The 14,992-nt window shown below is 36.6% G+C and overlaps 1 protein-coding gene across 1 annotated transcript in view; it reads left to right on the forward strand.

Annotated features, from left to right (window-relative positions):
- Positions 1 to 14,992, forward strand: part of LOC126971192 (filamin-C) — a 162,298-nt gene that overhangs the window by 135,169 nt on the left and 12,137 nt on the right. The window contains exons 21-23 of the mRNA XM_050817355.1: positions 3,389 to 3,528; positions 9,962 to 10,087; positions 13,228 to 13,348. Of these exons, the coding sequence (XP_050673312.1) occupies positions 3,389 to 3,528; positions 9,962 to 10,087; positions 13,228 to 13,348 (387 nt within the window). The remainder of the gene's footprint in view (positions 1 to 3,388; positions 3,529 to 9,961; positions 10,088 to 13,227; positions 13,349 to 14,992) is intronic.

Here is a 14,992-nt window from a genome sequence, read left to right on the forward strand (position 1 = left end):
TTTCTTTTTGTTTGAAATCAATATTTAGAAAAGAGAATCCATGAAATATTTTTCATTTTATCTATATATATAAAAATGAATTGCTGTTCGTTAGTCTCACTAAAACTCGAGAACGACTGGACCGATTTGGCTATATTTGGTCTTGAATTATTTGTGGAAGTCCAGAGAAGGTTTAAAAGGCGAATAAATAGGAATATGCTGCTAAATTAAATAAAAACAACAAATTTGTTTTTCCTTTGATGTGTCCATACATAATTTCTATGAGAGAATTTATTGACGCACGGTTTAACAGTTCTGCTGTGAAACAATTTCATTACTACAGCAGGGTGCATATTTTAGGAAGTAATTTTTGATGTTATGATATATTATTGACAAATTCATATAAAAACGTTATTTTATTTATTATATACAAAACAACGTCTGTCGGGTCAGCTAGTATTTTATAAAAAATGTATATTAAATTCTCAGATGACTAATGGCAAATTAAAATGCTATATGTTATTTTGTAAATATTATGATTTCCTAGAATCTAGAACGAATTAACATAAAAAAAATTAAATTAACAAATATATTACTGACTCTGAACAACTGCTTACTAAAGTTTATCAATTTAACTCACTGTTTACACACTGTACACATATCTACTAATGATAACGTAAATAAATAAAAAAAAGATCTGCGTTTACAAGTAGTAACTACAAGACGTCATGCGACAGAATTATATAATAACAGAGTATCTAAATATCTAATATTTAACTAGTAAAGAATACATCACCCAATACCGTGTAGTTTTTCTCGTTCCCCCTTTCTCACTCGCTCTTTCCCTACTCTCGCTCCTTGGCTATGTGCTTCATGCTGTGCCCTTTCTCACTCTCTCTCTCAATCGCTCTCTTAAAGAGTTCTCGGACAAAAACGTCCCACATTTTCGTGTCACTAATATTATAATCATGGTGCGTTTCATCCGTAAAAAATTACCCTCATGGGCGCAAAGAAGTCTCACTTCCTAAATTAAATGAATTTTTTAATGACAAAGCCTCGAGTTAGAGCATTAATAGTAATTTTAGAGTATATTCATGCTAAAAAAGAATACACACATACAAAAACATCTTCCTTCTTTCTATAATCAGTAACATACAGACGAATGTAGGTTACGTCTTGTCTCTACAACTGTAAATCTTGATTTATTCAACTCCGGTTAATATAATACCAAAAATGATATTCCGTACTCTCGCAAATCAAAAGTCACGTCAGCTCTTTCAAATAATATTTGTAATTCATCGTAATTTATAATTGGATTCATTTCACGGTATTTTGGAATGTTAATTAGTTATATTGCCCGGCGTTGTAATAAGGAGACTTTCGAAATGGGCCGACTTAGAAAAGGAATATTGCTTTAATTTAGTATCTTTTGAGGTATCTACGTTTTTTATCACAATAAGTATAAAATTCTCTAACTCTTTTAAATCCCTGTAGTTATGTCGTCTGGAAATGTAGTTATAATCTCCAAAATTTATTATTAATATTATTAGTCTTTTATTCAGTTAAACAAAATGAGATCTTAATATCCTCCTCCGACTTCTTTCATTCCTTTTATTTGCACCTCTTTTCCACATTACTCCTGCCTGTCTCTGGGATAACTGGTAATAATTTTGGCCCCATTTTAGTTATCTTCTTATCATGTGCCCAACTCATCCCTATTGGAGTTTTCTGAGCTTCGAGTTTAACTTAGTAATGTTCAGAACTTTTGTTTTGCTTCCCTCAAATAATAATTATTATTATTTGCAATACCTAAATCAAGTAGGCAGGATAAAGCTCATGATGCCTGTGGCTGTCTCAATCAATTTGTGGTTATTTCCTCTTTTAATAGTTTCTTTTTGTTGATCGAGCTTATTTTTGTTGGTATAATATATACTAGATATGTTAATACTAGATTGTTTTTAGTTTCGTGATTTAGACACACAATGTTTTAAAATACATTTAAAAAAAATTCTAATACTTTTGTCAAACCAGCATTGCATCACGGAAATGACCTATGCGGCGTTCTGTAACGCTTGTTGTAAGCGATATTTTGCTTTATGTCTATCACTTAGGTAACGTGGATCTTATTGCATACATTTAAGGTTAATTATCCAAGATATTAATCATGTGCACTTTTTTGTACATTACCGCAGTAGGGCTGTAATGTCTTATGATATCCGACATATAAAAACAATTTGTATTTTTTTTCTGATTATGTCTGAATTCAGATGAACAGCTACGAACAGATATGTTACAAGCATTGGCGCTGCAGACTAGTTTCTCTACCAAGAAATCTTTCTAAATCTCATAGTACTAAATGTATGGGAGTCTTTTATATCAAAATTTTGGATACTAATCGTTTGATTTAAAAAAAGTTATTGATGTCATTTGACTGATTAGGTAACGTTCTTTTGATATGAGTTTAAAGTTTTTTGATATCTCTAATAGTTACGGATTAATCGCCTGGTCACACTTAACGATTGCACCCTGTATATATAGGTATATATGTATAATTACCAATTAATAGCGCACTAGTTATATATATTATTACTTGTAGTAAGTATAAAAAACTTTGAAGACTTAATTGGCATTTATAAATACTGCATATCCGCCATTTTGTTCAATTTAAAACTTTGGTAGACCATTTGACTTGTGATATTAGCATAAAATTCTCGTTTTTCATTCACCCTTTAGCCACAACAAATAAATTGACAAAGCCATTGATCACCCTTTTGTTTTGGGCGAGTTAAGACGATTCTCATCATTAAGCAGTCCCTTAATATCTTTATGTAAATGCTGCATCATTTTTATGCAAGACATCAACTCACGAAGCCTTTACATTGAATAATATGGATGTAAATATCATGTTCGTTAGGTCCTTGGCAAGATGCTTATTGTTTACATACCTCAATCCACAGAAGACATTAATCTGATTTTCGTTTCGTAATAATTTCATTCACCTTTAGTACTAGTACTAAATACCACCTTCGCACGACACGCCACAACTTAGGTTATCATCCCCACCATCTGGATGTGTGGCGGTCCTCCACAGTGCGGTTTTCAACGAGCTTTCTTCCACGTGCTACACAGCTGTGGAATGAGCTTCCTTGTTTTCGGGACGATACTACATGGGTAGGTACCTTCAAAAAAAGCGCGTACACCTTCCTTAAAGGCCGGCAACGCTCTTGTGATTCCTCTGGTGTTGCAAGAGAATGTGGGCGGCGGTGATCACTTAACACCAGGTGACCCGTACGCTCGTTTGTCCTCCTATTCCATAAAAACGCACGCGTTTTGATCCTTTCAAAAGCTTTTTATTTAAAAAAATAATTAAAAAAATGTCGAGTTTAATGAAAGCCTTAATATTTAACAGGCTCTCCGTGGCAGGTTGAGGTGATGGCGGGGCCGGCGGGTGGCGCGGGGGGGGAGTCCACCAGACTGATCCCCGCTCGAGTCCCGGCCGTCTTTGAGATTTCCACATCGCATGGCGCGCCCACATTCGACAAGAATGAGGTAAAGTATGCAACAGAACTTTGCATAGGTATTCAGTTGAGGAACTGTTGTTGCGTTATATGTAGGCGTACGACAAATAAGGCTTCTATTACACTATACTATAGTTTCGCCCCGACTTTGCCGAGTTTTGTTTTTAAGTGTCCTCATACTAGGTGAAAATAAAAAGCACCCATTCTTTTGGACTCTGTCGTAATTATTATGTTTCAATTTTCACAATATGTTGTAGGTAATATTTATTTTCTAATTTTAAATTAGACAATGACTCAATATTATATTATGTATATGAATTCGGTATTCTTATAAAAGATCTATAATACTGGATGCAATGTGAGTGATGTTGACAAAAAAGTCGATTCTAAAAGTATCGATAATTGTGAGTATTTATGTAGACCATTCTTATTCAAAAAAATATATGTTAAGCTAAGGTTAAAATTATCTGTGTAATATTTTCGAGGACATTCTGAATATATCAGACGATATACGTGGTAGAAGAATTATTATTAAAATAATAATTCTTCTACACCCCACGCTTTTTTTTTACAATAAAATATATTTTTTACACTATTTTCAATTTAAATTTATTTTCTATTTTTTAGTTGAATTTTATATAAAGCGTGCTTTTTAGTTTTTTTTTAACTATAATTTATTCCTGCTATTAAGCATATTGTTTTAATTATATGCAATTTGACGGATAGCCTTTATAAGAGATAATAAAAACCATGACGGCGACTTACAAAATTACTACCACGCAAATTGAGAAAAAACTTTATTGTATAATCAAAATTTAGAATGTTTATGTGTCTTATTTTGTAATATGAGTCTGACTGGCAACTTTTGGCGCGTTAGGGAATAAATATCGGAGTGAATTGTTACTATGCGTGGGCACGGTCACGCAACTTCGACAGCCTGACGTTACCTGGATAACTATACCATTTATATCATATTTCAGCTACCATAACTTAAATAAAAGTTGTTTAACTAAATTGAATACCTTCTATCGAATAATATTGTTCTTTCTACAAACGTTAAATAGCAGGAAGAAAATGAAATTTTTGAGGTTTTATTTCTTTGTTACGCCAAAGAAGTATTACTTCTATTTTACTCTTTAAGTTAGTCCACTATTACATACAATTCACTATATTATACGTCGCTTACTATGGGTTTAATCCTGTATCACTCTTTATATCCCATAATTATCTAAGAGCATGACTTTTTCTGACTGTTTCCGACTTTGTTGTTGAAACAAGTAATTCTTCTACGCGACTTCTTTCGAATCAGGCCTTGTCCCCAGTGAACGAAAGTCATTTAAATGTATTTAATTAGTCAGTCAGTAAATGTCAATTAATTATTCTTACATTTCGCTACAAACACTCTTTTCTTTCATCATATAGCTTAGAACACCGTCCATCATAACACTTTATCCAATAAGTTTTAAGATTTTCAGCATAAAATATATACTGTAAGTATCTGTATCGTTAAAAATGTCTACCTATAAAACTATATTTCATTATGATCGAGCAGTAACGCTGTGAAATCGAAACAAACAAATTTACAAACTCACAATCACATTTGTATTATTATATTTTAAGTGTGATAAATAGTCTCTATTTTTATCCTCTTTGTAATTTAACCAGTGGGAGGCTCCTTTGCACAGAATGCCGGCTAGATTATGGGTACCACAACGGTGCCTACTTCTGCCGTGAAGCAGTAATGTGTAAGCATTACTATGTTTCGGTCCAAAGGGCGCCATACCTAGTGAAATTACTGGGCAAATGAGACTTTACATCTTATGTCTCAAGGCTCAGAATTTTTGGGTTTTTCAAGAATCCTGACCGGCACTGCATTGTAATGGGCAGGGCCTATCAATTAATATCAGCTGATCGTCCTGCTCGTCTCGACCCTTATTTTCATAAAAAAAATATATAGCTATATTGCCTATTTGGAGTAGTCGTGTAGTGTTGACGCTGTCAGAATACCTTGACTGGCCACATGGTTAACTAAAGGGTATTCGAGACTGATCGTTCGCAAGCATAATGCTTACGAATTACGATGGACCTGCGAAAGAGTGCAATGACCGCACAGCTGCTAACAACAGCTGATTCTTTGTTCCGTTTGTAAGGTTTTGATTTGTTTTTAAAAAGAAAACATTTGGAATTTGCTCCAATTCTCTATTTAAGGCTGGTTAGAATCACACTTCGAAATAAAAATTTTATAACGGTTATATATAAGGTTAAGGATTATTTATATATTAATTATATATACATGTGTTTATTATACCGACGTTGCCCAAATAAGGTCTATATTTGTTAAGCTTCAGATGAACGTGCATTTCTTCTAAAACATGTCAAATGTCGAATAAAACTTAGGTTTACCTTAGTTAACCTCTATTTTGAGCAATGTACGCCCACTGATACAGTGAGACATACATATCGCGAGTGTAAGACGTAGCTAGTCACAATAAAGAAATAATCCTGGCCTGTTTTCATCGGTTGTCTCACAGCAAGAGTCTCTATCTAGACGTATAAATTATCTAAGAAACGTATATTATAATATTATTATGTGACATCAACAACAAATTAAAAATGGCGCCCTCTAGAAAACAAATCTATTCTTTAAGATGTTATAATTTGGGAGAAAAAATTACATGATTGTATCATATCTTATTACAAGTCCATCAGAATTTTGCAGCTATACTTTCTTACATTTTCTTAATAACCCTCCCTTGTGGGATTATTTTGTGTAGTTAAAAAAATAACACTTTGTTTAGATTTGAAAGAGCGACATCTGAACTCAATTTCCTAATATGGAAATATTGGGGTTGAGCAGGTTATCAACTGTAAAGTTGATCATGTAGATGAAGCCAAAACCTGAGAGTTTAACAAGACATATTTATATACTCTAAGTCACTCAAACGGTTGGCTCAGTGGAAGAGCGCCCGCACGAAACGCGAGAGGTCGAACTTCGAGTCCCGCACCGTTTATAAGTTTTGTTGTCAAATTTAATTTGTTTTAGTTACATTTATTATTTAACTATTACACAACTAGCAACTAGTTCTCAAAACTAGTTTAAATAGTAAATGGTATTCCATTAAGTTATGATTCATATATGAATATTAACTATCTATATAAAATCGTTTATTTCGACCGACCTTTCAAGGCGCAGTCAGAGTCAAAGAGAATTCAATGACATAAAAATGAAAGAAAAATTTAAAATTTTTTTATGAAAAGGGACGAGACGATCAGGACGTTCAGCTGATAGTAATTGATACGCTCTGCTCATGTATGTTTATATGTATTTATGTATGTTTAAGTAAGTATATTGTATTAAATATATAGTTTTCTTGCAACCCATAACACAGGCTATATATCCCTAATTTGGAGCAAGATAATTTGTGTAAAAAGTGTGTCAATATTATTATTATGCAGTGCCGCTCAGGATTCTTGAAAAGCCCAAAAATTCTGAGCAGCACTACAATTGCGCTCGTCACCTTGAGACATAAGATGTAAGTATCATTTGCCCAGTAATTTCACTAGCTACGGCGCTCTTCAGTCCGAAATACAGTAACGTCTACACATTACTGCGGCCGCCGCTGTAGTACTCATAATCTAGCCGGCATCCTGTGCAACGGAGCCTCCCACTGTTCAAACCTACATCAAGATAATTTGCCCATAAATTTAACGGGGGCTTATCTTGTATTCGAGTAGGTAGTAGTATTGTACGAGGGGCGGTCAAAAAGTTCGCGGAATGGCGGGGTTGGCGGGGGTGAGGTCGCTCCTCCAGGTAGCCGCTACTTGAGTAACTCATAATTACTATATATGCCAATTTCTAGCCTAATTGGGTCATTAGCTTTCGAGTTACAAACGAGTGAACAAGTAAATTTTATTTATTCCCAAAGATGAAGAAAGAGCTGCGTGGAAAAAAATTTAGAGACGATGATGAAGTCAAGTCGGCGATTTCGGCGTATTTTGACGCCCAAGACAAAACCTATTTTTTCGACGGTATTAATAAGTTATATGCCAGATCCCAAAAATGTATTCGTGTTAAGGGGGAATATATTGAAAAGGAAAAATAACATAATGTATCATTTCATCTTTTTTCCCAGTCATTCCGCGAACTTTTTGACCTCCCCTCGTATTTTGGTTTGAGCTGATGTTCTTTTTGCCCCTACTCTCAATAGACACAAAAGAAGAAGTTTTTTATGAGTTTGTCGAGTCCACTAATTTAATTTGTATTTAATTCATAGATTGTAAACTTATTACGTAACAATACGACATCCTAACACAAACTATTATGTGATCAACCAGCACTTAAGACACGCTCTATTATTCAAACTTAATTAAAATAGAATTACACGTAAATCCAAGTTGATTACAGTTAAGCAAGGGCCGGGTATCAACCGAACAAAGAGTCATAACGACAGTGTCATAATGAAATCTTTCAAAGAGCAATTAAGTTGCTTTTCATTGTTAAAGTTATATAAATTACAACGAACTTTCCCTCTTTCTTATCAATCATGAAGGGAGAAATTTCTGTGTAAATATATATGTGAATTTCGCCAGCGACTTGGACTACATACATGCACACACCTTAACAATTTGTTATTTTTAAAGTGATATCCCTCACGTCGGGGATTAAGTAAATTAAATTTGTAACCACAATTTATGAACTATGCGGGACTCATTTATTTATTTATTTATTGTTAATAAGAATGGCCTATAACCAATTACACTTATTAAAACAGAATAGAATATTGTTTATAATAAAACGTAATTAACAATAAAAATTTAACAATATCATAACCATTAAGAAAAATTTAAATATACAGAGATGTTGATACAATACACAAATCATACAGGTATCAACTCGGTTAAATCTTTGAGATTTGAAACAGTGACGTACCCGGTCAAATCATTGTGAGATTTGAAACAGCAAGGTACCCGGTCAAATCATTGTGAGATTTGAAACAGCGACGTACTCGGTCAAATATTTGTGAGATTTGAAACAGCGACGTGCCCGGTCAAATCATTGTGAGATTTGAAACAGCGACGTACCCGGTCAAATCTTTGTGAGATTTAAAACAGCGACGTACCCGGTCAAATCATTGTGAGATTTGAAACAGCAACGTACCCGGTCAAATCATTGTGAGATTTGAAACAGCGACGTACCCGGTCAAATCATTGTGAGATATGAAACAGCGACGTACTCGGTCAAATATTTGTGAGATTTGAAACAGCGACGTACCCGGTCAAATCATTGTGAGATTTGAAACAGCAACGTACCCGATCAAATCATTGTGAGATTTGAAACAGCGACATACCCGGTCAAATCTTTGTGAGATTTGAAACAGCGACGTACCCGGTCAAATCATTGTGAGATTTGAAACAGCGACATCTCAAGTCAATTTCTAATATGCAATTATTGGGGTTGAGCAGGCTATCAACTGTAAAGTAGACCCTTTAGATGGAACCACAACCTGAGCGTTGAAAAAGATATACCAAGAATTAGAAACCATACGTTACTCGAGCGGTTGGCTCAGTTGGAAGAGCGCTCGGATGGAACACGAGAGGTCGCGGGTTCGAGTCCCGCATCGTTCATAAATTTTGGTTACAAATTTAATTAAACATGCACACATCTTGATATTTAACGGATCTGTTATTAAATTTAATCCTTAGATCATTTATACGTCTAGATAGTCAATAGGCCAGGTTTATTACTTTAGTGTGCATGACAGCTGCGTTTTACACTCTTGATACGTCAGTTACTTTGTTTAAGTGCCCGTGCGTTGCTAAAAAAATAGATGGTAACAGTTCGCCGATATTTTTGTCACAGTCTATCTAGAATTAATCTAAGGTTTAATATAATTTAGCATTACTGTGTTTTGGTCTGAAGGGCGCCGTACCTAGTGAAATTACAGGGCAAATGAGACTCAACATCTTATGTCTCAAGGTGACGAGCGCAGTTGTAGTGCGTCTCAGAATTTTTGGTGTTGTTCAAGAATCCTGAGCGGCACTGCATTGTAATGGGCAGGGCGTATCAACTACCCATCAGCTGAACGTCCTGCCCGTCGATCTTGACCAGATCGTCGGTCCATCTTGTTGGGGGCCTACCAACACTGCGTCTTCCGGTACGTGGTCGCCATTCTAGGACTTCACTGCCCCAACGGCCATCTGTCCGTCAAACTATGTGCCCTGACCACTGCCACTTCAGTTTCGCAATCATTTGGACTATGTATCCTACGGATCTCCTCATTTCTGATTCGATCTCGTAGGGTATCTCGTCCCTTATTTTCATAAAAAAAAATCTCGATTATATCCCAGTTATTAGTTTTGTTTTTGTATGAATTTATTACTCTAATACTTTTATTAGGCTTGTTTAACATTATAACTATATGTATTTTTGACGTGCACTAATGAAAATTGTCATTTACTTACAGGTTGCCGTGACGGTGACTGCACCGTCTCGTCGCTTGGTACCAGCGAGGGTATTGGATGTCACTGAAAGACCAGGGGTATATCGTATCGAGTTCACACCTGAAGAAGTTGGCACCCATCTTATTGATGTACGTAACACATTCTTTTCCTTACCCAAAGGGTCATCAACACAGTTGCGTGTCTATTATTATTATTTTGACCGCGTGCAACGCAGAGCAGCTCGAACTGCTGGATCACTTGGCGTTGCGTAGAGAGTAGAGATGTCGCTTCATTGTGTGTCTTCTACCGTATTTATCACGGGAGTGTTCCGAAGAGCTGTTTCACCTTATTCCTGCCGCCGAATTCCACCTTAGCTTCGCACGATTCGCCCCAAATAAGCATCCCCACCATCTGGATGTGCGGTGGTCATACTACAAAGCTGTCGAATAGGTTCCTTGTGCGGTGTTTCCGGGACGATACGACATGGGTACCTTCAAAAAACGCGTACATCTTTCATAAGGCCGGCAACGCTCCTGTGATACCTCTGGTGTTGCAAGATAATGTGGGCGGCGGTGATCACTTAACACCAGGTGACCCGTACGCTTGTTTGTCCTCCTTTTTTTGTGTAAGGATGCTTCGTGAACATGGTAGTCGTGATTACTGTAATAATTAGTTATTGCATCCAACAAATACAATGATTAACTAAATACAAGAGGTCGACCTGTCACCACAAGCAGCACCCGTTCACGAGTTGACGCATGGACCTGCCATTGTTCCCATCGCACATATTTGATGGAAGGAGTTGGAGGTTTCAGTGGGCATTTCAGTGGGCATGACGAACCATGCTAAAACATACCTAACGCCTGATAGCTACAAAATTAATGCTCACAATGCAAGCCCAGTACCTACAGTAAAATAAAATCTAATAAACGGAACTTCAACGGAGAGGTAGAGTCGTTTAACACACGGATCGTGTGAGTTTTGTGACGTAGGTAGTTGAAACAGTAAGGCGAAAGCTTTTACGTCGATTGATTTCTCATCAAAGTTTAACCTGAGTACTATCAATATCGGAAATGTTTCACCCTTGAAATTTAATCTAGTTTTAAGTGGTTTCATAGGTATTCATTGAATATAAACTTCTAATTTCATCTCATGCATTGGAAGTTAAATTATTTGTCATGTCTAGATGAAAAGTACTTAGATTTTACCCTCGTTTGCTGGAGATGAGTAATTTCACATTCATTTGATTTATTTTTATTTTCATTTTTATATTTTTACACCAGCCGAACCCATCATAAGCCTAGGACTTATCTGTATGTCTTGTATAAGCATAAAATAATGTAATATACACATGGACAAAAATATTGCGTATACAAATAATACGTGGGTAACACTGAAAATGTTAAGAACTGGCCAGTTAGAAACATTGCTAATGAAAACTTTTTTGAATTTCAATTTCAGAACTCTTTGGTAAACTAATGTAGTATATTGCATTCATATTTTATAATTTGTTTTTGTGAATTGGCCACAAATCTAAAACTCTTGTTACACGTGAAATTTAACCTAACGCGGGAAAATTTTCGGTCAATGAGTTATTATGACGTTCGTTGGGGTTACTCAATAACAAAGCTATGATAGGCTGCGATTAACATTTCTTAATGGAGCCCCATCTCGTGCCACTATTTACAATTGGTTTAACGAGTTTAAGTGTGGTCGTAGCAATCTCAATGATGATCCGCGTGAGGGACGTCCTTTTTGCTGTGCTTTGTGGTCCTGTGCGACGAATGATAGAGGAAGGTAAGAGAGTGACCTATCAGCAGATACGGGCAAGCCTAGGCATTGGTATGAGTCAAGTTAAAAAAGTATTACACGAAGATTAAGGCGTCAGGAAGCTTTGTACCAGATGGATTCCCCATGCTTTAACCGACGACCACAAACACCTTCGCATGGATTGGTGTCGCCAAATGTTAGATAAGTTCAACGGCGGTGACTCAAATTCTGTATTTGACATCGTCACAGGTGATGAAAGCTGGATATATTGCTACGAACCAGAAACCAAAAGACAATAAGCTCAATGGGTGTTTCCTTTCAAGGATCGGCCAACTAAGGTAAAGAAAGGAAGAAGTCAAGGAAAAAAGATGATTGCCTCATTCTTTGGTCGGAAAGGTCATTTCACGATATTTTTGCTAGAAGATGGAAGGACAGTTACTGCAGACTAGTATGTCAATCGTTATGTTAGCCTGTTGTCTTGAAAAAAATTCGACAGCAGCGCTCTCGAAGCAAGATACTCCTACACCACGACAATGCTTCAGCGCACTCCGCAAAACGGACTGTTGAATATTTGACTATGGCAGCTGATGTCGAGATAGTGAGTCATCTGCCATACAGTCCTGACCTGGCGCTCTGCGACTTTTATTTATTCCCAAGATCTAAAGATAAAATTCGAGGTAGGTATGAGCCCTGAAGCCCGGTGAAAGTTCCATCGAATGCGACGATGTGTAGAGAGGAACGGAGATTACTTCGAAAAACAATAAAAGTATTGGCAGCTTTCTACATTAAGCCGTTTTTCATTTATAAAACATTTTCAGTGTTACCTAGGTATAACAAATTGTGTATAACGTGCGGGCTTTTGTGTAGAATTTATTTTATTTTATGATTTAGTTACTTACGGCTTTATATTATGTAATATTGTATTCAGGTAGATGCTCTTGGGCTATCCTGCCTAAAATCGGCAGACCGCACCAGTCATCACGCCAGCATTCATGACGTCATATGCCCAGGCCATTTGCCGCTCTTAATATACCAGTTGTTTTAGAGTCAAATGGTATTGCCCGCCACGATGGCCAGCGACCTGATGGAAAGACCCTGGTGGCTTGGGCATGGGGAAGGGCACTGGTGTGTGACACGACTTGTGTCGACACTCTGACTCCTTCTCATCTCAAAGTTACTTCAGTTTTTGCTAGAGATGCTGCTTCGATTGCGGAAGACAGCATACGTTGCAAATATTTCGGTCTCAGTATATAAAGTACTATCTACGCACCTCAATAGGGCTACTTGAAACCCAAGCGCTGGCAGCTATTTCGGTCCACGAATCACCCCAGCGGAACCAACGCGGAAATGCCAGTATTTTTGGTATACTTCCCCGTACTGATAGTTTTGTTTGAATAAATTTAAATATTTATAATTAAATAACCTAGGCATATTATATTCACGAATTATGTATCGTGTAATCTATTAGTTGGCAACTTACAATAAAAATAATTCTGATATTATGTATGTTTCTTTGCAGGTTTCAATTGGTGAAGAAAAACTAGCCGCCGGGCCTCTTATCGCAAAAGTGTACAACACGAGTCTTATTAAAGTCACTGACGTTGGTAACGCTATTGTCGACCAGCAATGCCAATTTAGAGGTAATTTACTACTTATAACACTCATACAATTGCATATATAAAATACATAGAATAATTTAAAATACTTACGGATCGCATTTTAACACTTAGAAGCAAAGCTTTAATACGGACGGCTGTCTATTCGAGCTAAGCGTCAGATTTACGCGTTACACGAGAGTGTCAGGTTTGGATCCTACCGTTAGACGAAACATTATAGTTTTATGTGGAAGATAAGGGAGAGACGAGCAGGACGTTCAGCTGATGGTAATTGATACGCCCTGTCCGTTACAATGCAGTGCCGCTCAGGACTTTTGAAAAACCTAAAAATTCTGAGTGGCACTACAACTGCGCTCGTCACCTTGAGACATAAGATGTTAAGTCTCATTTGCCCAGTAATTTCACTAGCTACGGCGCCCTTCAGACCGAAACACAGTAATGCTAGCACATTACTGCTTCACGGCAGAAATAAGCGCCGTTGTTGTCCCATAATCCAGCCGGTATCCTGTGCAAAGGAGCCTCCCACTGGTAAACTGGTAGGTATACAGAATGGCAGCAGTGGCAGATGGGTTGGCGTAGCTTTTTTCTATCTCTGTCTCTACTCTATGCATTCACGCTAATCACTTTTGAAATCTGAATATCCGTTGCGATCAGCTGTTTTGTTTATGAAAGAATAATAAATATAAAAGTCGATTATAAATAAACCGTGTAGTTAAATTGTTTTACAGGACTTTTATATTATTATTATTTAAAGATTAGATTTTTCTCTTCTTTCGGGAGTCCCTATTTTATTATTTCGGTAACTGCAACCCAATTCGCATCTATTTATGTTTGCCCATGTCTGCTACTGCATTTATCAACAGACTTCTTCCATGTAATAGTTGGCTTTAAGAGGAATCATTAGCAGCAATTTTTCCATTCAGATGTCCTCGACGAAGATCACATCAAAAAGTACTTAAAACGGCTATTATTGTCATATATAATAATAATAATAATATTGACACACTTTTTACACAAATTATCTTGCCCCAAGTTAAACATATATCGCCTGTGTTATGGGTTACAAGACAATGATATATTTAATACAATATACTTACATAAACATACACATATTCATATAAACATACATAAATACATTTAAACATCCATGACTCGGAAACAAACATCTATATTCATCGTCATATAAATGCTTGCACCTACCGGGATTCGAACCCGGGACCTCTGGCTTAGTAGGTAGGATCGCTAACCACTCGGCTATACAGGTTGTTTATATATAACGGCCTCTATATTATGTTATTTTTTATTTCGTTACGCTCGGTTAAGTTTTGAAGTAGGAAATAGTACTAAACGAAACCCTAACGAAACCTTTTGGAGTTTTTTACTCACGAATTTTAGTCTGCAGTTGCACGTAGCGTCAGGTTATTTCCACCAGTGCGGAGAGGACATGCGATGTTTGTTTATAGCAACGCTTTGAACTTGAGCGAGAGTGCGGACCGTCCGGCCCCTCGCCTACACTCGTCTTCGCTCGCCGCGCCACTTGATCGCTCAACGCGGCTCAATATTCTATAGATAAATGAGACACCTCCTCTCTTCTCCGCCTGATCCATTTCCAACGAAGCTAAGCGGAGTGGAGATTTGGAATTAACGAAATCTGATTGGTTATCAAAA

This window comes from Leptidea sinapis, chromosome 23 (assembly GCF_905404315.1).
Source record: "Leptidea sinapis chromosome 23, ilLepSina1.1, whole genome shotgun sequence".
NCBI lineage: Eukaryota > Metazoa > Arthropoda > Insecta > Lepidoptera > Pieridae > Leptidea > Leptidea sinapis.